At 35.4% G+C, this 24,523-nt stretch overlaps 1 protein-coding gene across 2 annotated transcripts in view; it reads right to left on the bottom strand.

The window, feature by feature from the left end:
• The window catches only part of LOC131800519 (tyrosine-protein kinase receptor torso-like), a 181,979-nt gene that overhangs the window by 77,104 nt on the left and 80,352 nt on the right, over positions 1-24,523 (bottom strand). For both annotated transcript variants that reach the window (XM_059120452.1, XM_059120451.1), the window contains exons 6-9: positions 19,035-19,203; positions 18,639-18,805; positions 14,121-14,256; positions 10,533-10,672 (exon numbers count right to left, since the gene is read on the bottom strand). In XM_059120452.1, the coding sequence (XP_058976435.1) occupies positions 10,533-10,672; positions 14,121-14,256; positions 18,639-18,805; positions 19,035-19,203 (612 nt within the window). The remainder of the gene's footprint in view (positions 1-10,532; positions 10,673-14,120; positions 14,257-18,638; positions 18,806-19,034; positions 19,204-24,523) is intronic.

Consider the following 24,523-nt stretch of genomic DNA (forward strand, 5'->3'; position numbering starts at 1 on the left):
AAAATGACCCCTTTGTGGGGTAGGTACCAGAAGAAGTGGACCAATATATCCCATCTACACATCTTGTGTTTGTGGAAATAATGGGATGTATGAAATTTTAAGAGATCCGGATGCTTATTTCGGATTTTATAGTCGTTTTGGTTATTCAAAATTTTGACACTCTGTGGGGGAGGTACCAGAAGGAATGGGTCGATCTCTACTATCTTTATAAAAGATCTTGCGTTGATGGAAATATTGAGATGTGCCAAGTCTGAATGGAAGCGGATGGTAATTTCGTGTTTTATGAGTTTTATGGACATTTAAATGTTAGCCTTTTGTGGGGGGATGTACCAGAAGGAGTTGACCGATATATTCCACCTTCACACCAGACCTTAGGTTAATAGTAATATTGTGATGTGTGTAATTAAAAAAAAAAAAAAAACAATCGAACTCTTACATAAAATTTTATAAAAGTTATAATTATTCAAAATATTGACCCTTTGTGAGGGAGGTACTTGAAGGTGTGAATCTATATTGTCCATTTTCGCACCTGACATAGCACTAATGCAAATATTAGGATTCGCAAAGTAAGAACAAAATCGGATTATCCTTTCTCCTTCTGCGCAGTAAAACATTTTCTTTAAATTACGACCTTTTATGGGGGAGGTACCAGAAGGAGTGGACCATTTTATTCCATCTTAACGTCAGACCTTAAGATAATAGAAATATTGTGATGTGTGAAAATTGAAGGAAAGCGAACAATTGCATCACATTTTATAACAGTTATAATTATTCAAAATGTTGACCCATTGTGGCGGAGGTACTTGATGGAGTGGACCGATATTGTCGCACCTGACCTAGTACTGATGCAAATATTAGGATTCGTAAAGTTGGAGCAAATTCGGATTATCGTTTCTCTTTCTGTGCAGTAAAACATTTTCTTTAAATTTCGACCTTTTGTGGGGTAAGTACCAGAAGGAGTTTACCTACATTGTCTATCTCCGAACTCGATCTAAGTTTGATAATAACATTACAATGTACAAAGTTTGGACCAAATTGGAAACTCCTTTCTAGAGTCATCGTGCACACCAACCGGACTGACGGACAGACGGACATCGCTAGATCGACTCCAAATGTCCTGAACGGATTTGGTGCAAATAGACCTAGGGTCTAAAGCCGGGTATAGGGTATAAAAAGCGAAATCAACATCCGATTCCATTCCAGACTTGCTACATCTCAATATTTCCATCAACACAAGATTTGTTATAAAGATGATATATGTCACACTATTTCTTTTGCTACCCGGTCCACATAGGGTTCAAAATGTTGAAAAACATAACGTTCAAAGAAAACCATATAAGCATTCAACTCTTTTTAATTTTCTCACATACAAACATTGTTGCTAACACAAGTTCTGTTGTGAAGATGCTATATATCTGGGAACCCCTTCTGGCACCACAGAGGGACACAATTTTCAATACTTTTATCTGTCATAAATTGCGAAACAATCAGCGATTCTTTACAACTTGCTATATCTAAATATATGTCTCTCGTCCAGAATCTTGAGATTAATATGGAATTTATTATTTCCCATAAATTGGATATAAATGTTCGATTTTCTATATATACGAAATGGACAATATTGACCCATTCTTTTCAAACCCACTCCATAGAGGGTCAAGAGTTTGAAAAGAACATAACATAACAGAAGTCAACATATTTAAAAAAAATCGAACATTGCCTGAGGGTATACATCTGCCGGTAAAACCGACCGATACTACAACCAACTGGTAATGCAAGAGGTAGTTTCTTTACATTACCTTTTAATGAGTTATTCGGCTCATAAATTTCACAAATTTTGTCCTTGTTTTGCTGCGAAAGTAGCTACAAACTTATTATCTCATACAAAGAGAAGACTGTAAATATGAAAAAACCTTGAATTGTAGGTTATTGCCCAGGATCTTAAAAATGTATAAACTCAAACATTACAGTCAACGTCATAGATATTCTGCCTGTTAAATTTAGATTCTTCTCGTATCCTCTCTTCCATTGGGGAAAGAAACTGTTTTCCCAATGCTTGGCATTCGAACGATATATATTGTTTCGAACCAAAAATGTAAAAAGTATATCCTCAATATATCCATTATTGCAAAAAGATTTTCGTTTACTAAACATTCCGCGGTGAAACCCATTAAAATATTAAGTAGCGAAAAGCACGTATATATTAATATTATTTCAACTTTATATATTATTTCAACTTTCAATAGTTTTATGATATACCATATTTTTAATGCAACATATTTTCTATTTATTGAAGCTTTAAAATGCATTTTGCAATATTTCGACTTTCTTGAGTTATAATAGACTTCCAGTAAATGAGCGACGTGATTGAGAGCTTTGCCGAATATCTTTATAAATTAAATTCATTCCTATCATTTGTGTGGGTGTCTGTCTTTTCCAGGTTCATTGTAGTTTAAATTTTTGATGAATATTTGTACCCATTTCTCTTCATTGGAGCAAACAATTTTCGTCCCAATAATATTCCTACACTTGATTTCACAACATAAATAACATATTCCATTGTTCGCAATTATTCATCTTTCAAGTAAATAATATTTGCTTGCCAATTTGGTAAATTTCTATTTTTGCTAGCATTGAAGCAATACAGTAGTCTCCATATTCTCGTTTCAGAAGAAAACAACACATAATTGAAATAGGAATTTAAAATTACAGATTGGTTTCATTTTACAAAGTTATGGAAAATGTTAGGTCACTTGAATGGGTGAAATATCAAGAATCATTTTTCTTCTTTCAAATCCGCATAATTGAAAAAAAGAATATATTCTCGGAACATTTAAGTATTTCAAAGCCACACACTGTTGAGTGGAATCTATCGGAAGCATGAAATATAATTTCTTGTGTTCGTGGAAACAAACTGTCCAGTTGCCAAGTGCCGAATAATGTAAAAAAGTAACCCGGTGTGGAATAGATATTGTGGCTCAATTACAACGCTAATGTTAAATTACAGAGTGAGATAAAAAACTGTAATCAATCTCAGACTGCTGTAATTTCTAAGCCACTCGTCCGACAGCTGATAAAATTATTCCTGAGACAGCTCATTATATTGTTTACAATCGTACAAAAGCATTTTGGTGAGAATTTTCCAGAAAAAAAGCTATTCGTGATGGAATTCAAGTGTGATTTCTTTATACTTGGCTGGAAAAACACAAGTGGCTATCTTTAGAGCACTCCAGCATTTAAATGTGAATAAATCTTTTGTGTCCCGTACCATCGCTCGTTACTGTGATACTGTAATGCCATTAAAATTCCAAAAAGTGCAAGAACTTACACCGCAACAGAAAGAAACTAGACTCAAACGAGCTAGAGAGCTACTTCGCTTGGCCGAAAGTGGTGAACTGCCGAATTTGGTTCTCTTCGATGAGAAAACATTTGTTGTCCAGAAGTTTGTAAACAAACAAAATGATCGTATTTACTTGCCAAAGAGGTCAGCTGAAAATGTGCACCGCTTGTTCGGTTGGCCACCAGAACACAAGCGCCGGCCATGGTGATGGTGTGGGCCGCCATAACAGCCGATGGTCGCTCTCCGCTCGTATTAATCGACCGTGGCATCAGAATAAATCTCGAATATTATCCCGAAAATATTCTGGAGGGTGTATTAAAGCCTTGGACACGCAAACAATTTGGTCGCAGATCTTGGACATTCCAACAGGACTCAGCACCATCGCACTCAGCACGCGACAACCAAAATGAGATTCCTTGCTTCATTTCCAGCGCACAATGGCCACAAAAATCTCCGGAGATCAATCCGTTGGACTATTGAGTCTGGAGTATTTTGAAAAGCAAGGTTGGCACCATTCCCCGGGAATGGCCCAAAATAACGCCTAGCAACATTCGGGCAGCGCGTGACTGTTTCATTGGCCGTTTGAAGACCATAATTCGTACCAAAGGTGACCAATTCGAACAAATCTAAACTTATTCTAAAATTTCGTTGTGTGGTGGCAATAATTAAATTAAAGTTTAATAAGTACTAAAGCAGACTACAAGGATGTTCAAAGTTACGGTTGCGAACGACCTTAATAAGCGCTCAAGCAGACTATAAAGATGTTCAAAGCTACGATTGGAAGAGACCTTAAAAGAAGTCAAGCAGACTACAAGGATATTCAAAGCTACGGTTGCAGGAGATCTTGCAAGAGACCCTAATAAGTACTCAAGCAGACTTCAAGGATATTTAAAGCTATGGTTGCAAGAGACTTTAAAAAGTACTCAAGCAGACTACAGGGATATTCAAAGCTATGGTTGCAAGAGACCTTAATAAGTACTCAAGAAGACTACAGGGATATTCAAAGCTACGGTTGCAAGAGACCTTAATAAGTACTCAAGAAGACTACAGGGATATTCAAAGCTACGGTTGCAAAATACCTTCATAAGTACTCAAGCAGACTACAAGGATATTTAAGGATACGGGTCCGAGAGACCTTAATAAGTACTCAAGCAGACTTCAGGGATATTCAAAGCTACGGTTGCAAGAGAACTGATAAGTACTCAAGCAAACTACAAGGATATTCAAGGATAATTTAAGTAAATACAGGACTTACAATAAATGCTGAATTCTTCAGAATATGAAGGGATGTCTACAGGATACGCAGGGATGCTGTAGGATGTTCAAAAATTCGATTGAGGTGGTATGACTTACACTGGCCTAGTGGTGACTGTCCTAATTCTGCCGTCGTCCGCCCTTTTATAGCCGACTCCACCATGTGTCCGTTGTGGAGTAGCGGGAACTTGTTAACTTATATTTGGTTATCACAACAACATTATATGTTCTCATCACCGTCAATGATGATGGTGAGTGATGTTTTGTGTTGTTGTGATATTGGTGTCTAATTTATATTAGAAACGAATGTGAAGAATTTTCACCAATATATTTCCCTTTCTTTATGGGGGAGTTGTCGGAATTGGCGAGCTCTGGTGACATTATTCAGAGTTTGATTTTGTTTTCTATGATATTGGTATTTTGATCTGGGATGTTCGACAAGGTCGTCTCTCATTATATAGGCGCGTTTTGCCAGATTTTGGAATCTCAGAACTCAATTAAAACGACTAATTCCTTCTATTTTTGATCAGTTTAAAAAATTGTTTGGTTTGTCCATAAAAAAGTAAAAATACTTTAATGGACATTTACCAAAACTTATTGATATAGGTATATGTATAATAAATCCCTTAAGGGAAGGGAAAGTGTAAATTTGGGTCATTTTATTCCGGGATTGAAAGCTTTTCATTACATATCAAATGATTATCCTACTCACGATTATCTCTTACAATACAGAACACTCTTATTTTTTACTTCTACATCCTGATGAAAGCAACAGGAAACAAATTATTCCCAAACGTCGTTGAACTTTACTGCTACTTAATATCACACAAACTACTTTCAAGACAAATTCACGCTGACATGACTATCACATACCATCCAGATGGCAAAATAAGTATGTATGTACTCATGTATGTATGTGTGCACGTGTCTCAATTACATTGTATCGAGTCGGCAATTGAAAATAGCCCCCTTACAAATTACTGTAAAGGATACAACTTTATAATTCGAACAACGCGTGTTGTGAATATTAGAGGACTACTTAGATTACAATTACTAAGTGTGATTATGTTTAATAAACCCAATGATTGCCCATAGTTGGAAATAATGCGATAAAGTACGGATACAATGAGTATAGCATTACAGAAACCAAGGATAACACCTATTGTGACAAAATAAGACATTTAATATGTAATAATAAAAGGATGTCATAAATATTTATTGGCAGAAAAAACGATAGAGAAGTATCATATTTTAATCTCCTTCATTATACATAATCGGGTATTATGTCCGTTGGCTCCCCCACCAAAAATTTATTTCCATCAGGGAAACAGAAATGTTGTATACCATCACTTACATTAGTACAGTAGCTCCAAGCGAAACTCGTACAGCTAAAGAAAAATTTTTATTTTTCTTATAACTTCCAAAAATCAAAATTTACAAAAAAATGTTTGTTTTACATTTTATTAGTACAATATGTAAGTAATTTAAAAAGCAAAAAATAACTTAAGATTTAATTCATTTTAAGTAAAAATTTAAATAAATATTAGAAGGGATCATATTTCAATGCCAAAGCCAAACACGTACACTTCGTATTTAAAGTATTTCTAGACATTAATATTTTGTATGCATTCCTTTGCAAGACATGGTATGCTGGCGGATTTTACCATCGAGTCTGGACTTTGGGCTGGTGTATCCATGACGTGGGTACAATTATGTAGCAGCCATGACCGCACTTTAAAAGCCTTGTGTTCCGGATTATTGTCTTGGTAAAAATAATAATCTTCGCCAAGGCCGAGCTTTTCCTTACAGAGTGGCAAACTTTCTTTCAAAATGTTAAGGTACATAGTCTGATCCATAATACACTCCATAAAATGCAAAACACTAGGTCCAGAGGATGAAAATGAACCCCACACCATTACTGAGCCACCACCGTGCTTCACTGTAGGCTTCAGATTTTTTGGCAAGAAGTGCTTCATTTACCTTTCTCCATACAAAGAGGGTGAGACAAAAAACTGAAACAAAGTCAAACGCCATATTTTTTCCATTTTCTTTAATTTTATTGAATGAAAGCAAAAAATGTCGGAAATAGGATCACATTTTAAAATAAGTTTAGATTTTTTCGAATTGGTCACCTTTGGCACGAATTATGGCCTTCAAACGGCCACACGCTCTGCGGTATTTTGACCCATTCCCGGCGAAGGGCTTGCTTGAGGTGATCGGTGCTGAGTGTGATGGTGCTGATGATGCTGTTGGAATTTGTTTGTTTACAAACTGCTGGAATGTTTTCTCATCGGTGAAAACCAAATTCGGCAGTTCACAACTTTCGGCCAAGTGAAGCAACTCTTTAGCTCTTATGAGTTTTCTTTCTGTTGCGGTGTAAGTTCTTGCACTTTTTGGAATTTCAATGGTTTTACCCCAAGCTCATTTTTTCAATATTTTCCGAATGGAAGCAAGCTGAACATATGGCAATATTCCATGCGGGGTTTTGATCAAGTCGCTTCTTTACTTTTCGAAACATTTCTGCTGATGTTGCTGTTTTCTTCCCTGCACTTCCTTGACGTCGGGCTACGCTACCAGTATCACGGTAACGAGCGATGGTACGAGACACATAAGATTTATTCACATTCAAATGCTGGAGTGCTCTAACCATAGCCACTTGTGGTTTTCCAGCCAAATATAAAGGAATCAGTCTATCACGCTTGAATTCCATCACGAACAACTTTTTTCTGGAAAATTCTCACCAAAATGCTTTTGTACGCTTGTAAACAATATAATGACCTGTCACTGGAATAATTTTAACAGCTGTCGGACACGTGGCTTAGAAATTGCAGCATTCCGAAGTTGGTTGCAGTTTATTCATCTTACCCTGTACGATCTGCCATCTGAACCAAAAAAGTTGAATTTGCTCTCGTCCATGAACAACAGATTCTTCTAAAATGAAAAATCTTTTGATATGTGCTCCTTGGCAAATCGCAATCTTACTTCTTGATTTCGCTTGCTGATAAGAGGTTCATTGGTTTTCACCGATGAGAAAACATTCCAGCAGTTTGTAAACAAACAAATTCCAACAGCATCATCAGCACCATCACACTCAGCACCGATCACCTCAAGCAAGCCCTTCGCGGGGAATGGGTCAAAATACCGCAGAGCGTGTGGCCGTTTGAAGGCCATAATTCGTGCCAAAGGTGACCAATTCGAAAAAATCTAAACTTATTTTAAAATGTGATGCTATTTCCGACATTTTTTGCTTTCATTCAATAAAATTAAAGAAAATGGAAAAAATATGGCGTTTGACTTTGTTTCAGTTTTTTGTCTCACCCTCTTTGTATGGAGAAAGGTAAATGAAGCACTTCTTGCCAAAAAATCTGAAGCCTACAGTGAAGCACGGTGGTGGCTCAGTAATGGTGTGGGTTCATTTTCATCCTCTGGACCTAGTGTTTTGCATTTTATGGAGTGTATTATGGATCAGACTATGTACCTTAACATTTTGAAAGAAAGTTTGCCACTCTGTAAGGAAAAGTTCGGCCTTGGCGAAGATTATTATTTTTACCAAGACAATAATCCGGAACACAAGGCTTTTAAAGTGCGGTCATGGCTGCTACATAATTGTCCCCACGTCATGGATACACCAGCCCAAAGTCCAGACTCGATGGTAAAATCCGCCAGCATACCATGTCTTGCAAAGGAATGCATATAAAATATTAATGTCTAGAAATACTTTAAATACGAAGTGTACGTGTTTGGCTTTGGCATTGAAATATGATCCCTTCTAATATTTATTTAAATTTTTACTTAAAATGAATTAAATCTTAAGTTATTTTTTGCTTTTTAAATTACTTACATATTGTACTATTAAAATGTAAAACAAACATTTTTTTGTAAATTTTGATTTTTGGAAGTTATAAGAAAAATAAAAATTTTTCTTTAGCTGTACGAGTTTCGCTTGGAGCTACTGTACTAATGTAAGTGATGGTATACAACATTTCTGTTTCCCTGATGAAAATGAATTTTTGGTGGGGGAGCTAACGGACATAAAAGCTAATTATTTGTAATGAAGGAGATTAAAATATGATACTTCTCTATTGTTTTTTCTGCCAAAAAATATTTATGACATCCTTTTATTATTACATATAAAATGTGTTATTTTTTCACAATAGGTGTTATCCTTGGTTTCTGTAATGCTATATATATATATATATATATATATATATATATATACGTATATATATATATATATATATATATATATATATATATATATATATATATATATATATATATATATATATATATATATATATATATATATATATATATATATATATAAATATATATATATATATATATATATATATATCATATACAGGGTGAGGTGAAAAAACTGCAAACAACTTCAGACTGCTGTCGTTGCCACAGTTGTTAAAATTAAAATTATTCCACGGACAGCTCATTTTATTGTTTAGAAGCGTACAAAAGCATTTTGGTAAAAACTTTCCAAAAAAAAAGTTATTCGTGATGGAATTTAAATGTCATAGTGTGAGTTCTATATATTTGGCTCCGCTCGTATTAATCGACCGTGGCATTCGCATAAATGCCGAATATTATGTCGAAAATATTCTGGAGGGTGTATTAAAGCCTTGGGCACGCAAACATTTTGGCCGCAGACCTTGGACATTCCAACAGGACTCAGCACGCGCCACCCAAGAATGGTTACAAAATGAGGTTCCTTGCTACATTTTCAGCGCACACTGGCCACCAAAAATCTCCCGATACCAATCCGTTGGACTATTGTGTCTGCAGTATTTTGGAAAGCAAGGTTGGCACTAAAAAATACCAAAGTGTCGATCACCTCAAGCAACCGGGAATGGGCCAAAATACCACAGAGCAACATTCGGGCAGCGTGTGACGGTTTCATTGGCCGTATGAAGACCTTAATTCGTGCCAAATGTGACCAATTCGAACAATTCTAAACTTATTCTAAAATTAGTGCTACTTTCGACATTTTTGCTTTCCAATTGAATAAAATTTTAAAAAATGTAAAAATTATGGTATTTGACTTTGTTGCAGTTTTTTATCTCACCCTGTATTGTTAAGCATAAAATTAACTTTTTCTAGGAGTTTAAAATGTTTTTAGTTTTGAAAATATTTTTTTTACTTTAAGCTTACTAGTAGAGCAGTAGTAGTTATCATTGTTATTAGAACGCTGGGTTATATGATTGCCAATACTAGTAATGCTTATAGTGGTACATAAGCCTACCAATTTTTGTTGGTGAAAAAATCTTGTGAGAAGCATTTTTGAGGAATTTTTAACATAGATATTGAGCTCTATTTTCGTGAAGGTCTTTTTTATTACCATTTTAAAACGGAATAACGTCTAATTTGGAATTATGTGTCCGTAATCTCCCATTTACTTCATCCTTAAAGCTATGCAACATTCGACCCGGCCAAACCCTACGCTATTATTACTTATTTCTTTATTCTTTCATATGCCTTCGGGATTCTTGTTTATACACGTTTAAAAAAATATTAAAATTTATTTACATTTTAAACAGGCGAATTTAACTTTTTTTTGCTTTCGGAGGTAGTGTCAGATTTCATTTTGCATAAAATGCCAATATTGTTTGTCGTTGCTAATGGCAAATGACACACATACATATGTATTTATTTGCATAGCTTGAAGCATGGACAATTTTATCAAAATACATCGATTATGAAAAATACCAAAGCACACACACACATATTTACTTTATTTTGTATTTTGCAATGATTGCATTGATATATTCAACATACATATGTATGACACAATCAAAGAAATTTTTTTGACATACATATTTCAATTTGAATTCTTTTGCGAATAATATCATATGATCACATACAATGCATGTATCTATTACGAAACATAGTTCGCTCTGTGAATAGCATAACTCTATTTACTTACCTCAAAGTATTTGCATCGTTCCTGGTAGCGTTTTAATTTCGCCCGCCGATGATAGATGATGAATATTGTCAGCGATAGAATGGCAACACAAAATATTGGAGCTAAAATGACTGCCACCACTTTGACGAATTGATTTTTCTCTGGAACGATAAATAAAATGTGAAATATATTTTATAATAACTGGATTGCCAACCGTAACTGGGTGAGAGAAATTGTGAAAAATATTCTCACACAATATGTGATATTCAATACTTTGTAGGTGGAGACGCTGTGGTGTTGATCTCAATTTACAGATTCGCACGAAAATAACAAAAGGGAACCGTTCTCAGATTCTGGAAAATGGTTTGGCAATAAATAAATGTTTTGGTGGGAAGTATCTTCCTTTGGAGGTTGGCATTTTAAGCGATAGCAATAAGTTTCATTGTCGATTTAAACATATTCACATAATCTGCATATAGTGTCAGGAGAACTGTTAAAATTCTCTTATTTATAATATAGCTTTTAATATATTTATTTATAATATATTGAAAGCTGTATTTTAAAAGAAAAACAATCTTAATCTTAAATCTTAAATTTGCCATGAAAAGTGCAGGCAGAGAGGCACTTTTACGCTCACATCAGGTATACAGGGTGAAATAAAAAAAAAAAAAACTGCAACAAAGTCAAACGTCATATTTTTTTTTATTTTTTTGAATTAGAGCAGAAAATGTCGGAAATAGCATGGAAATTTTAGAAGGAGTTTAGATTTGTTCGAATTGGTCACCTCTGACTCGAATTATGGCCTTCAAACGGCCAATGAAACCGTCACACGCTGCCCGACACTTTGTTTTTTTAGTGCCAACCTTGCTTTCCAAAAAACTCCAGACATAATAGTCCAACGGATTGGTATTCAGAGACTTTGGTGAACATGGTGCGCTGTAAATGACACGAGGAACCTCATTTTGTAACCATTCTTGGGTAGCGCTTGCGATAGTGCTTAGTCCTGTTGGAATGTCTAAGGTCTGCAGCCAAAATGTTTGCGTGCCAAAGGCTTTAATACACCATTCGGAATATTTTCGCGATAATATTCGGGATTTATTCTGATGCTACGGTCGATTAATACGAGCGGAGAGTTATGGCGGCCCATACCATCACCATGGCCGGCGCTGGAGTTCTGGTGGCCAACCGAAGGTGCACATTTTCAGCTGACTTCTTTGGTAAGTAAACACGATCAATTTGTTTGTTTACAAACTGCTAGACAATGAATGTTTTCTCATCGGAGAAAACCAAATTCGGCAGTTCACCACTTTCGGTCAAGCGATGCAACTCTTTAGCTCTTTTGAGTCTATTTTCTTTTTGTTGTGGTGTAAGTTCTTGCAGTTTTTTAAAATTTCAATGGCTTTATCCCGAGCTCATTTTTCATTATTTGCCGAATGGAATATTGCGATATGTTCAACTCACGAGCCATTTTACGGCCACTGCGAAGCGGGTTTCGATCAAGTTGCGTTTTTTACTTTTCGAATCATTTCTGCTGATATTGCTGTTTTCTTCCGTACAGTTCCTTGACGCCGGGCTACGCTACCAGTATCACGGTAACGAGCGATGCTACGAGACACTAAAGATTTATTCACATTTAAATGCTGAAGTGCTCTATCCACTTGTGGTTTTCCAGCCAAATATCACGCTTGAATTCCACCTCGAATAACTTTTTTTCTGGAAAATTCTCACCTAAATGTTTATGTACGCGTGTAAACAATATAATGAGCTGTCACAGGAATAATTTTAACAGCTGTCGGACAAGTAGCTTAGAAATGATAGCAGTCTGAAGTTGGTTACAGTTTTTTCATCTCACCCTGTATTTACAACTCAAATTCTAATAATTGTTAGTGAGAAGTTAATTTAAATTTTGTCCCGTGGTGTGGGAGGTACCAAATGTTCCAAATGTTCTGAAAAGTGTTTGGTCCAAAGAAACCTAGGGTTAGACCCTACCGTTAGACTTTCAAATCTGGCGGTATAGTTTTATTGGGTCTAATTTCAATACCAAAAGTCCTGCAGACTAAAATAAATCTGAGTAAAATTTGATCGACCTACTTTATTTCGTTGGGTAGACGGACCGAAATCGCCAAATCGGAATAACAAACGTATTAAAATAGGAATGAAAACATGGAGGAGGCAGCCATTGGTCGAGACCTATTTAAGCTTGACTAAATCAAGGTGTGTAAAAGTCAATCCTGATGAAACGGAGATATGTCACATTGAAAATATTGGAAAATCTTCTCACTAAATCTTACATAAACTTATTTGCAATATATATTACTCGCACGTCATCCCTATTTTTAGTAACCTGAACAATGGAACTAAAAATATCTTTGAATCGCCTTAATGAAAAAAAATGTATTCACAATTACTTTATGCCATGTCAAAAAAGGCCCACATGTTGACAAATATGTCATTTTTATACCCTCCACCATGGGTAGGAGGGTATATTAACTTTGTCATTCCGTTTGTAACACCTCTAAATATTCGTCGTAGACCCCATAAAGTATATATATTCATAATCAGCATATTCTAAGACGATTTAGCGATGTCCGTCTGTCTGTCTGTCTGTCTGTCCGTCTGTCTGTCTGTCTGTCTGTCTGTCTGCCCGTCTGTCTGTTGAAATTATTTGACGTAGACCTTTGAAATTTGGCACAAGTGTGTGTATTGTCCCTAGGATGGTTGGTATTGAAAATGAGATATATCGGTCCACGTTCTGGTATAGTCCCCATATAGCGGTACCTCCCGATATTCGGTATTTTGATGATTTATGCCACACTTTATCACGGATTTATCTGAAAATTGGTATTTGTAGGTCATGACGGGTCCCTGAGCGTGTGGCAAAACATTGCATGTATAGGTCCACGTTTTGGTATAGCCCCCATAATGGTATTTGTAGGTCACAACGGGTCCCTGAGCGTGTGGCAAAACATTGCATGTATAGGTCCACGTTCTGGTATAGTCCCCATATAACGGTACCTCCCGATATTCGGTATTTTAATGATTTATGCCACATTTTTTTCACTGATTTGTGTAAAAGTTGGTATTTGTGGGTCATAATGGGTCCTAGTTCGTGTGGCGAAACATTGTAATTATAGGTGCACGTGTTGGTGTAGCCCCTATATAACGGTACCTCCCGATATTCGGCATTTTAATGTTTTTTGCCACATTTCTTCTAATGTTCTTTTACCCTAGGGTGGCCCGGCCGAACTTAATGTTTTTTTACTTGTTATGACATAAACAGAATTCGTCCTACGGACAACGACACAACTGACACTTGTATATTTACAAAGTACAAAAAGAAAAACACATTTGTTGTCTTAATTGCGGATGTCAAGGCCCATTTGTTATTTGTCAACAAATTATTGGTTAGGTGCTGAAATTTAATTTTTATTTAATCGTTTTTTGAAACAAATGTGATGTCACAAAAACACACACAACCGCAACCAAAAAAAATTGAATTTTGTAATTTAATTTGTTTATGGTGTGGTTAACGTTGACTTCTTTGTACCTGCTAGGGTAGTGTTCCACTCACCTGCATAAATTAAAAATCTTAATAGCTGAAAGACTTACCAGGTATATGAACAATTGTCTTTGTAACATCCGTCAATGATGCGGTTGTGCTGCCACCCACAGAGGATGCTGTCAGACTCACTTCGTAAAACACTCCGGTAATAATAATGCGATCTATGAAAAATTTATGAACATCCTGCAATGACAAACACGAAAACGAAACGAAAAAAGAAATCAATTAATGTATGAGACAATGCAGTGTGGCCATGGATTGCTTTAGACGTTTATCAGATACCCCCATTCTCACTTGTTGACATCCTGTTTCTTTAAAGTAACGAATTCAAGAGAAATTGTATCAAAACCGGGGTTTTTAATTAATTAGACTACATTTTACTAAAAATGCATCTCGAAACCATTCTAGGGGACAAAATATAAAGTTTTCCATGTAAAATATACAAAGAAAAAATCAAACAAGTAACCATTTTGGATGGTGCCAGTTCGCAGGAACCTTCAAGTACGTCCATACATTTAAACCAGAAATGAAAGTCCTAAAGTCGGGCGGGGCCGATTTTATGATACCCTACACCACTTTGCTAATTTAGTTGATGTTGTTGGGAGAATTGATAGTTGATAGTTTATGGGAGAATTCAATCATCCCTATTCAAGAATCCCTATGATTATAATTATAATTTAAAGTTCAAAGGACTAAATATGCCGAAGCATTTGAATCTTTTAAATTCGGACTTGTATTGCCCATTTGGTGCAAAACTAATTTGAAATCAGATAAAGATATATATGGGAGCTATATCCAAATCTGAACCGATCTCGATAAAATTTGGCAAAGTTATTTCTTAGCTGTATTTGATATATTTCCCTGAATATCGTTGTTACGGAGTGCATATTACGGCAAATACAACAAATCGGATGAACAATATATATGGGAGCTATAGCTATATCTGAACCGATTCACCAAATTTGGCATACTACCTTCTAGACTTAATTCGGTCGTATGTGCCAAATTCCATCCCATTTGGGCATATATTAGACTTTTCGTGCACAATAAAATGTAAATCGGGCGAAGTTATATATCGGAGTTATAGATAAATCTGAACCGATTTCGATCAAATTTGGCATACTTATTTTCAGGCCTATCTTGGTTGTATGTGCAAAATTCCATACTATTTGGGCTGATATTACACATTTGATGCACAATAAAAGGCAAATCGGACGAAAATATATATGGGAGATATATCTAAATTTTTACCGATTATCTCCAATTTCAATAGGATTAGTCCTTGGGTCAAACAAATGATATGTGCAAAATTTCATCTCAATCGGATAATAAATACGACCTGCATTTTGTTCACAAGAATACATGGACAGACGGACGGACGGACGGACGGACGGACGGACGGACAGACGGACTGGCATGCATAAATCAACTCAGAAAGTGATTCTATGGAGATTCTCAAAAGTAACTATGGGTCTATCTCGCTTCCTTCTTCATGTTACAAACAAATGCACAAAGACATAATTCCCTTACCACTATGTGGTGGGTATAAAAAGGTAAGGCAATACTTTAAGATTTGACTTTATTATTTAAAGTACATTGGTTTACTGGTTATATTTCGACAAAATTAAGTACCTTCTTTCACCTACTTGTTTTTATACCCTACACCACAAGGTGGTCAGGGTATTATGTCTTTGTGCATTTGTTTTGTAACAGGCAAAAGGAAACGAGATAAGCCCATAGTTACTTTTGATGATCTGCATAGAATCACATTCTTAGTCGATATATGCATGCCCTTCCGTCTGTCCATGTATTTTTGTAAACAAAATACAGGTCGCATTTATTGCCCGATCCAGATGAAATTTTGAAAAAATAATTTGTTTGTTATTTTTGTCCTCCGTAGCCGTAATATGCACTCTGTAACAACGAATAAAATATAACTCAGAAATATCATTGCTAAATTTTATAGATATCGGTTAATATTTGGATATAGCTCTTATATATATCTTCGATTTTCCTTTTATTGTGCACCAAACGTGTAATATAAGCCCAAATGGACTTACGACCAAATTGAGTCTAGAAACCAGTATGTGAAATTTGGTGGAAATCGGTTCAGATATAGCTATAGCTCCCATACATATTAATCATCCGATTTGTTGACTTTGCCCTGCATAGCCGTAATATGGACTCCGTAGTAACGATATCCAGGGAAATATATCAAATACAGCTTAGAAATACCTTTGCCAAATTTTATCGAGATCGGTTCAGATTTAGATATAGCTCTCATATATATATCTATTCGATTTCAAGTGGATGGATAATACAAGCCCGAATTGAAAAGGCGCAAATGCCTCGAAAATCGATTCACTGGATTATATTTCTTCCATATATAAGTTTCTTTCGACTTTTAATATTAATAATATTAATATTTATGTTTTTACGTACTATATTCGATATTTTGAAACTAAAATATGATAGGAATGCCCATGAATGTGTCAAACCAATTTTTAGACATATTCATGGGAAAATGTGTCAAAAATCATCAAATTACCTAATATAGGGAGGTACCGTTATATGGGGACTATACCAAAACGTGGACCTATACATACAATGTTTCGCCATTATGACCGACGAATACCAATTTTTAGACAAATCAGTGAAAAAATGTGCCAAAAACCATCAAAATCCCGAATATCGGGAGGTACCGTTATATGGGGGCTATACCAAATCGTGGACCCATGCATGCAATGTTTCGCCACCGATGCTGGAACCCATTATTACCAACAAATACCAAATTTCAGACAAATCCGTGAAAAAAATGTGGCAAAAATGATCAAAATACCGAACATCGGGAGGTACCTTTATAAGGGGCTATACCAAAGCGTGCAATATACATGCAATGTCTCGCCACACGAACTGGTACCCGTTATGACCTACAAATACCAATTTTCAGACAAATCCGTGAAAAAATGTGGCATAAATCATCAAAATACCGAATATCCGGAGGTACCGTTATATGGGGACTGTACCAGAACGTGAACCGATATATCTAATTTTCAATACCAACCATCCTAGACACAATACAAACTGCTCTGCTAAATTTTGGCGCTCTACGTCAAATAATGTGGCCTGTATCGTGTGGACAGACAGACAGACGGACATCGTTAAATCGACTTAGAATTTTATGCTGATTATGAATATATATATACTTTATGGGGTATACGACGAATATTTAAAGATGTTACAAACGGAACGACAAAGTTAATATACCCTCCTTCCAAGGTGGAGGGTATAAAAATATATGTATTAACATCCTTAATTTGATATTCTAAATCGTGCGTTAGTGTTATGTTTAGATTGTACAAAAATATTCAAATAATTTTTGGATTTTTATACCCTCCACCATACTATGAAGGGTATATTAATTTTGTCATTCCGTTTGTAACTCCTCGAAATACTCATGTCAGACCCAACAAAGTATATATATTCTTGATCAGCGTAAAATTCTAAGACGATTTAGCCATGTCCGTCTGTCTGTCTGTCTGTCTGTTGTAATCACGCTATCTTTCGAACAAATGGAGATAGAAGGCTAAAATTTTGCACACATGTATATTTTGCCAGTAGGCAGGTTAAGTTCGTAAATGGGCCATGTGGGTCCTCCCGATATTAGGTATTTTGATGATTTTAGCGACATTATTTACCGGAATTGTTTCAAATTTGGCATTTGGAGTTCGTAATAGATACTGCAGCATAAAACAGAAAATGGGCCATATAGGACCACGTCTTCATATAGCCCCCATATACCTACCCCTCGATATTCGGTATTTTGATGATTTTAGCGACATTATTTACCGCGATTGTTTCAAATATCGCATGTGAAGTTCATAATGGATACTTCAGTCCATGCCAGAAAATTGTCTGTGCAAGTTCACGTCTTCGTATAGCCCCCATATAACGGTACCCCTCCCGATATTCGGTATTTTGATGATTTTAGCTACATTAGAAACAGATTTTTCTTCAAGTTTCGCATTTAAATATTGTAATAACTTATGACAAAAGTTGCCCATGCAGGCCCACGTCGTCGTATAAGCATTCGGTATTTTTAAGATTTTAACAGAATTTTTAACTTTTTTTATTTTATTTTTTTATTTATTTTTTTTATTTTTTTTTTTTTTGGAACTTGCCAAATTTGTACCAAATGGTGGAGGGTATTAAAAGTTCGGCCCGGCCGAACTTACAGCTTTTTAACTTGTTTTCTTTTGAGACCATTCTGTCTTTTTATTGAGTTTCTTTCTGGCAGTTTTGTCGTCTTACTTTTTAATCGGTTCCACCATAAGTTGTCTTCTTAAAATCTTATTATCAGTTTTGATGCATCCTTTTTGTCAATATTCCACTTGATTTAACTTCTATTCGATGATTTTGCTTTAACTGATTGTAAGCGATAATTACAAACTCTTCACAAACGACTACCATTTTGATTTCTTTAAATTATTTTTTTCTGAAGCAATTTATAGCCATGCTGTGCTTTGCTCTTTCAACTCTGTTGGGATTTAAAAAACCACAATTACCTTTGAAACATTAAAGAAAAGTCTCTGGCCGTGAGGTGAGAGATCTGTAACAAATAATGTGTAGTTGTCAGGCAGGTACTGGGGCTGGTTCCAACTGATGTTGAGCGAATACACATTTTGTTCCAGGAATGTTTGCTCAATTTGTAGGTTTTTTGGTGGTTCAGGAGCTAAAAATAAAATTGAAAATTAAATAAATATTTACAGTTTGAAAAGTAACACATACATAGATAAGGCTTGATACATGTTCATATATAATGGTTAATTAGGAGATATTTTTATTTGATATGAAGACAAATCCATTTAAGATATTAAAAACTTTTATAGATTATTATTATTTTTTTTTCATTTTCACATAGTTTTCAAATCTTATAATCCATCAATTCCCTTTCAACTTACCACATATATTGAAATTGTAATTATGCCACTGAACGCAGGAGGGCGCACGAAATGTTTTCCAAAAAAGTTCACTCTCTTTCATGTTTTTCGTGTTTGTTGCTCGGATACCCACTTTGTATACCGATGAAAAGGTTAAGTTCTCCAGGCGATATTTATACAGCTGACGTGGCTGTAACACAAAATAAAAAAGAGGGATTTTTAATCTCATTAAAAAATTGTTCTGCAAAGTTTTAATATGATTATTAATTCTATTGTAATGTAACTGAAGTTAAGTCTGCCATTGAACACACCCTCAATGGGCATTGAAACGTGCAGGAATATGAACAAAAAAAAGAAAACAAAGATCAAAAGTCGGGCTGGGCCGGCTATAGAACAGTTATAATTTGGAATCACAGGGAAGTAATATTTCCAAAAAATTTGACGGAGGTATTTGTACTCCTAGTGTCAAATAGCATTGCTATAGCATGTACTCTATAGGAATGCTATTTGACAAATGACTTTGAGAAGGATTGTATTAAACCAGTACGGAAAGACAATTAGCGAGAAATATATATGGGAGATATATCGAAATCTGAACCGATCTCGACAAAATTTGGCAACGGTTTCTTTAGGATGCATCTAATATCTTGTACAGGAAATCCTTTTTAGGGAGTGTATAATACGAATTTATATTTTATAATATAAAATCGGATGAAACATATTATGGGAGCTATAGGTCTATCTGAACCGAAGTTAACAAACTTGATTCTAGGCTAAATTTGGCATTCTCTGCCAAAATCCATCCCATTTGGCTAATGGCATACCTTTGGCATACAATATATTTAAAATCGAACAAAGATATATATGGGAGATATATCCAAATCTGAACCGATAAAATTTGGGAGAGCTATATTTGAGCTGTTTCAGACTTCAAATATCATTGTTGTGGAGTGCATGTTACTAATGTGGGGGACTTAACCCCAAATCAGATGAAACATTTATAAGGGAGTTTTATTTGAAGTACTTACATCTGGAATGAATTCGCTTGGATCCATGCCGAAATACATTCCATTTGGACGAATATTACACATGTGGTTCACAACAAAATTGAATTGAAATGACACACAGATCTAGTATGATGACATTTATAGTTCCATTTCGGATGAGACTCGTCACTGCAGAGGCTGCCTAAGAGGTACGTGGTGATTTTGAAAGAATGCTGAGCAAGAAGTTGTTCTAGCGCTAGCGGCCAATTTCTCTTATTTTTTGCTATACAAGCAACCAATCAATGTCTACGGGGTGAGATAAAAACAAACTGCAATTGAGTCAAACGTAATAATTTTTATATATTTTTTTTTAATTTCAATGAATGAAAGCACAAATGTCGGAAATAGCATCAAATTTTAGAATATGTTTAGATTTTTTCGAATTGGTCACCTTTGGCACGAAGTATGGCCTTCAAACAGCCAATAAAACCGTCACACGCTGCCTGAATGTTGCTCTGTGTTATTTTGGCTTATTCCCGCCGAGCGCTTGCTTGAGGTGATCGACACTTTGGTATTTTTTAGTGTCAACCTTGCATTCCAAAATACTCCAGACACAATAGTACAACGGATTGGTATCCGGAGATTTTGGTGGCCACTGTGCGCTGGAAATGAAGCGAAGAACCTCATTTTGTAACCATTCTTGGGTGGCGTTTGCTGAGTGCGATGGTGCTGAGTCCTGTTGGAACATCCAAGGTCTGCGGCCAAAATATTTGCGTGCCCAAGGCTTTAATACACCCTTCAGAACATTTTCGGGATAATATTCGGCATTTATTCTGATGCCACGGCCGATGAATACGAGCGGAGAGCGACCATCGGCTGTTATGGCGGCCCACACCATCCCATTGTCGGCCAAGCGAAGCAACTCTTTAGCTCTTTTGAGTCCACTCTCTGTTGCGGTGTAAGTTCTTGCACTTTTTGGAATTTCAATGGCTTTACCCCGAGCTCATTTTCAATATTTGCCGAATGGAATATTGCGATATGTTCAGCTCACGAGACATTTTCGGGCACTGCGACGCGGGTTTCGATCAAGTCACTTCTTTACTTTTCGAACTATTTCTGCTGATGTTGTTGTTTTCTACCGTCCACTTCCTTGACGTCGGTATCACGGTTACGAGCGATGGTGCGAGACACAAAAGATTTATTCACATTCAAATGCTGGAGTGCCCTAACGATAGCCACTTTTGATTTACCAGCCAAATATAAAGAAATCACACTATCACGGAAAAATCTCACTAAAATGGGTTTGTACGCTTGTAAACAATATAATGAGCTGCCATTGGAATAATTTTAACAACTGTCGGACGAGTGGCTTAAAAATGACAGCAGTCTGAAGTTGTTTGCAAATTTTTCATTTCACCCTGTAAATGAATAAAACACCCGATTTTTAGCCCAGGTAAAGGGAGAATACTACACTTTCAATTCATGAATTTTAGTGGTGTTAAAAATTTCTATATTTTACTTACATAAAAAATCAAGTTTTCCAATTTTTTTTGTTTCAAAATATTTGAAAAAATGTGAGAAATATAATAAAAATAATAAAATATTCTTGTGCAAGAGGTTGGTACAATTCGAGTCGGTTTTAACGAAAAACCGGCTGAAACTCTTGACAACTATAAAAATTAAAAATTTGTAAAATCGAGAGTTGCCTCCACTTGAAAGACTTTCTTAAAACGGTTTACGTTCGGTATGGCCCGGCAACGTTGCCTCCTGATTTTTATTGTTTTTAGCCCGTTAGAGAGCTTTGAATCATCTTATAAGCGAGCAACGCTTGCAACTTATTGAATTTTATTATCAAAATGGGTGCTTTCTTAACAAAGTTTTTTCGCCGCTTTTGTGCTCGGCTACGAAGTTCACCATAGTATGGAGGGTATATTAAGATTGTCATTCTATTTGTACCGCCTTGAAATATACATTTTAGATCCTCAAAGTATATATATTCTTGATCAGCATAAAATTCTATATCGATTTAGCGCTGTCCGTCCGTCTGTGGAAATCATTCTAGCTTCCGAACGAAATGAAGTAGGTTGATAAAATTTTACTAAAGTATATATTATGTCTGCAGGACACTTGATATTGAAAATGGGCCATGTAGGTCCACGTTTTGGTATAGCCCCTATTTAATGGTACCTCCCTATTTTTGGTTTTTTGGCAATTTAAGAGATATTATTCACTTACAATGTTTCAAATTTAGTATTTGAAGTTCATAATGGATACTACAGCCTATGACAGAAAATTGTCTGTGCGGGTCCACGTCTTCGTATAGCCCCCATATAACGGTACCTCCCGATATTCAATCGAGCCTAAGGCAGAAAATTGTCTGTGAAGGTCCACGTCTTCGCATAGCTCCCATATATTCGGAACTTTGATGATTTTAGCTCGTTATTCGCCAATTTTTTTTTTTTGTTCAAGTTTTCGCATTTGAATATTGTAATGGCTTATGACAAAAGTTGCCTATGCAGGCCCACGTCGTCATATAGACCCTAATCGATATTTTTACGATTGTAACAGAAATTTGAAAGGATTTTTTTTTTTTTTTTTAATTGGCCTGGCCAAACTTACAGCTTTTTTACTTCTTATATTTATTTTTTGTTATTTTTTTCACAAAAATATTGCTGATTTCTGGTCACGATTTAATACAGCCTCCATTTAATGGGGCATACCGAATTAAAATAAGTCTAAGAATTTAGAAGAATTTGTTAATAATTTCAATTTTTCCGTATTAGCTGCAGGTTCTTAAAGGATATAATCCCACAATCATTTTCTTTGAAAAAAGTTGTGTAGCATTTGTTTCTCTATTATTTATCACTTCTGCGAAAATACACTTTTAATTTAATATCACTCAAAAGAAAGCTATGTAAGAGCATTTCAATTTCGGTTGAATTCAATTGACTGCCTTCGATTACGTAGCCATTAAAGTAAAGAATAAATGGAGAAAACTAAGAACACGAATTAATGCCTTTTCAAAACAACCGTTGTACAATGTTACCTTTGTGTAAAGGATTTATGTTTACGACGTTGTAATCACCTTGTTTATGTCGTAGGACTTGGTAGTACTCAAAGAGAAGATTAACTACTCAAAAGGTGGCAATTATAAACGTCACTCCAAAGAAAATGTCACTAACTTTGACATTTTGAATGATTTTTTATAGAGGTAGTAGCCATCAGGAAACTGTTACAGAAATTGAATATTAAGAAAATTAAATAGAAAATAAGTTTGAAATTAAACAGAATTTGCTTAGTTTTAGTTTTGAAGGCCTTAAAAACTATTACCAGATAATAGGCTTTAAGGGTTTATTTCTAGGCAGCGATAAGAATATGAATGCGGGAGAAACACACCATTTCAAATGAGTTCATCAAATTTCTATATCCTACACCATAGTATTAAGGGTATATAAGGTTTGTCATTCCGTTTGAAACATTTCGAAATATCAATTTTAGGCCCAACAAAGTGTATGTATTGTTGATCAGCATAAAATTATGTGGCAATTTGGAGTTTAAACCGCCTGTCCGCCCGTTAGTGGAAATCGATTGATTTACGTTTTGGTAGTTTTAGTCATAATTTTAAAGTGAAAATTATGTACTCAGGTCCACATTTTCGGATAGCGACCAATATACTGTACATCTTTCGACGGAATTGTTTCAAATTTGGTATTTGAAAGTAACATTTCCCATGACAGATAATTAACTATACATATCAAAATTTTCGTATAACCTCTAATGTATTCGGTATTTTAATAATTTTACCGGTATTTTTCAACGGAAAAGAATTTTAGTTCCTTCCAAATAGTAGTAAATAGGGTATTAAAAGTTTGGAACTGCCAAACATAGATTTGCTTTAAAATGTTTTTAAATAAATCAAAAATTTAAAAAAATCATATTTCCGTTTCGTATCATTACAGGCCCAAAGTGCATTTTGGCATCAGTAACTACATAGCATTCTAAACCATTATTATACCTTCCACCTTGGGTTATATTAACTTTGTCATTCCGTTTGTAACATGTATATATATTCATAATCAGCATTAAATTCTAAGTCGACTTAACGATGTCCGTCTTCCTGTCTGTCTGTCTGTCGAAATCACGATACAGGACACATTACTTGACGTAGAGCGTCAAAATTTAGCAGAATAATTTGTATTGCAGAATAATCTAGAATGGTTGGTATTGAAAATGACATATATCGGTCCACGTTTTGGTATAGTCCCCATATAACGGTACCTCCCGATATTCGGTATTTTGATGATTTCTGCCACATTTTTTCATAGATTTGTCTGAGAATTAGTATTTGTTGGTTATAATGGGTCCTAGATCTTGTGGCGAAACATTGTATGCATAGGTTCACGCTTTGGTATAGCCCCCATATAACGATATCTCCCGATATTCGGTATTTTGATGATTTTTGCCACATTTTTTCACGGATTTGTCTAAACATTGGAATTAGTTGGTCATAATAGGTTCTGGGTC

The sequence above is a fragment of the Musca domestica genome, unplaced genomic scaffold (genome assembly GCF_030504385.1).
Source record: "Musca domestica strain aabys unplaced genomic scaffold, Musca_domestica.polishedcontigs.V.1.1 17, whole genome shotgun sequence".
In the NCBI taxonomy this organism is placed as follows: Eukaryota; Metazoa; Arthropoda; class Insecta; order Diptera; family Muscidae; genus Musca; species Musca domestica.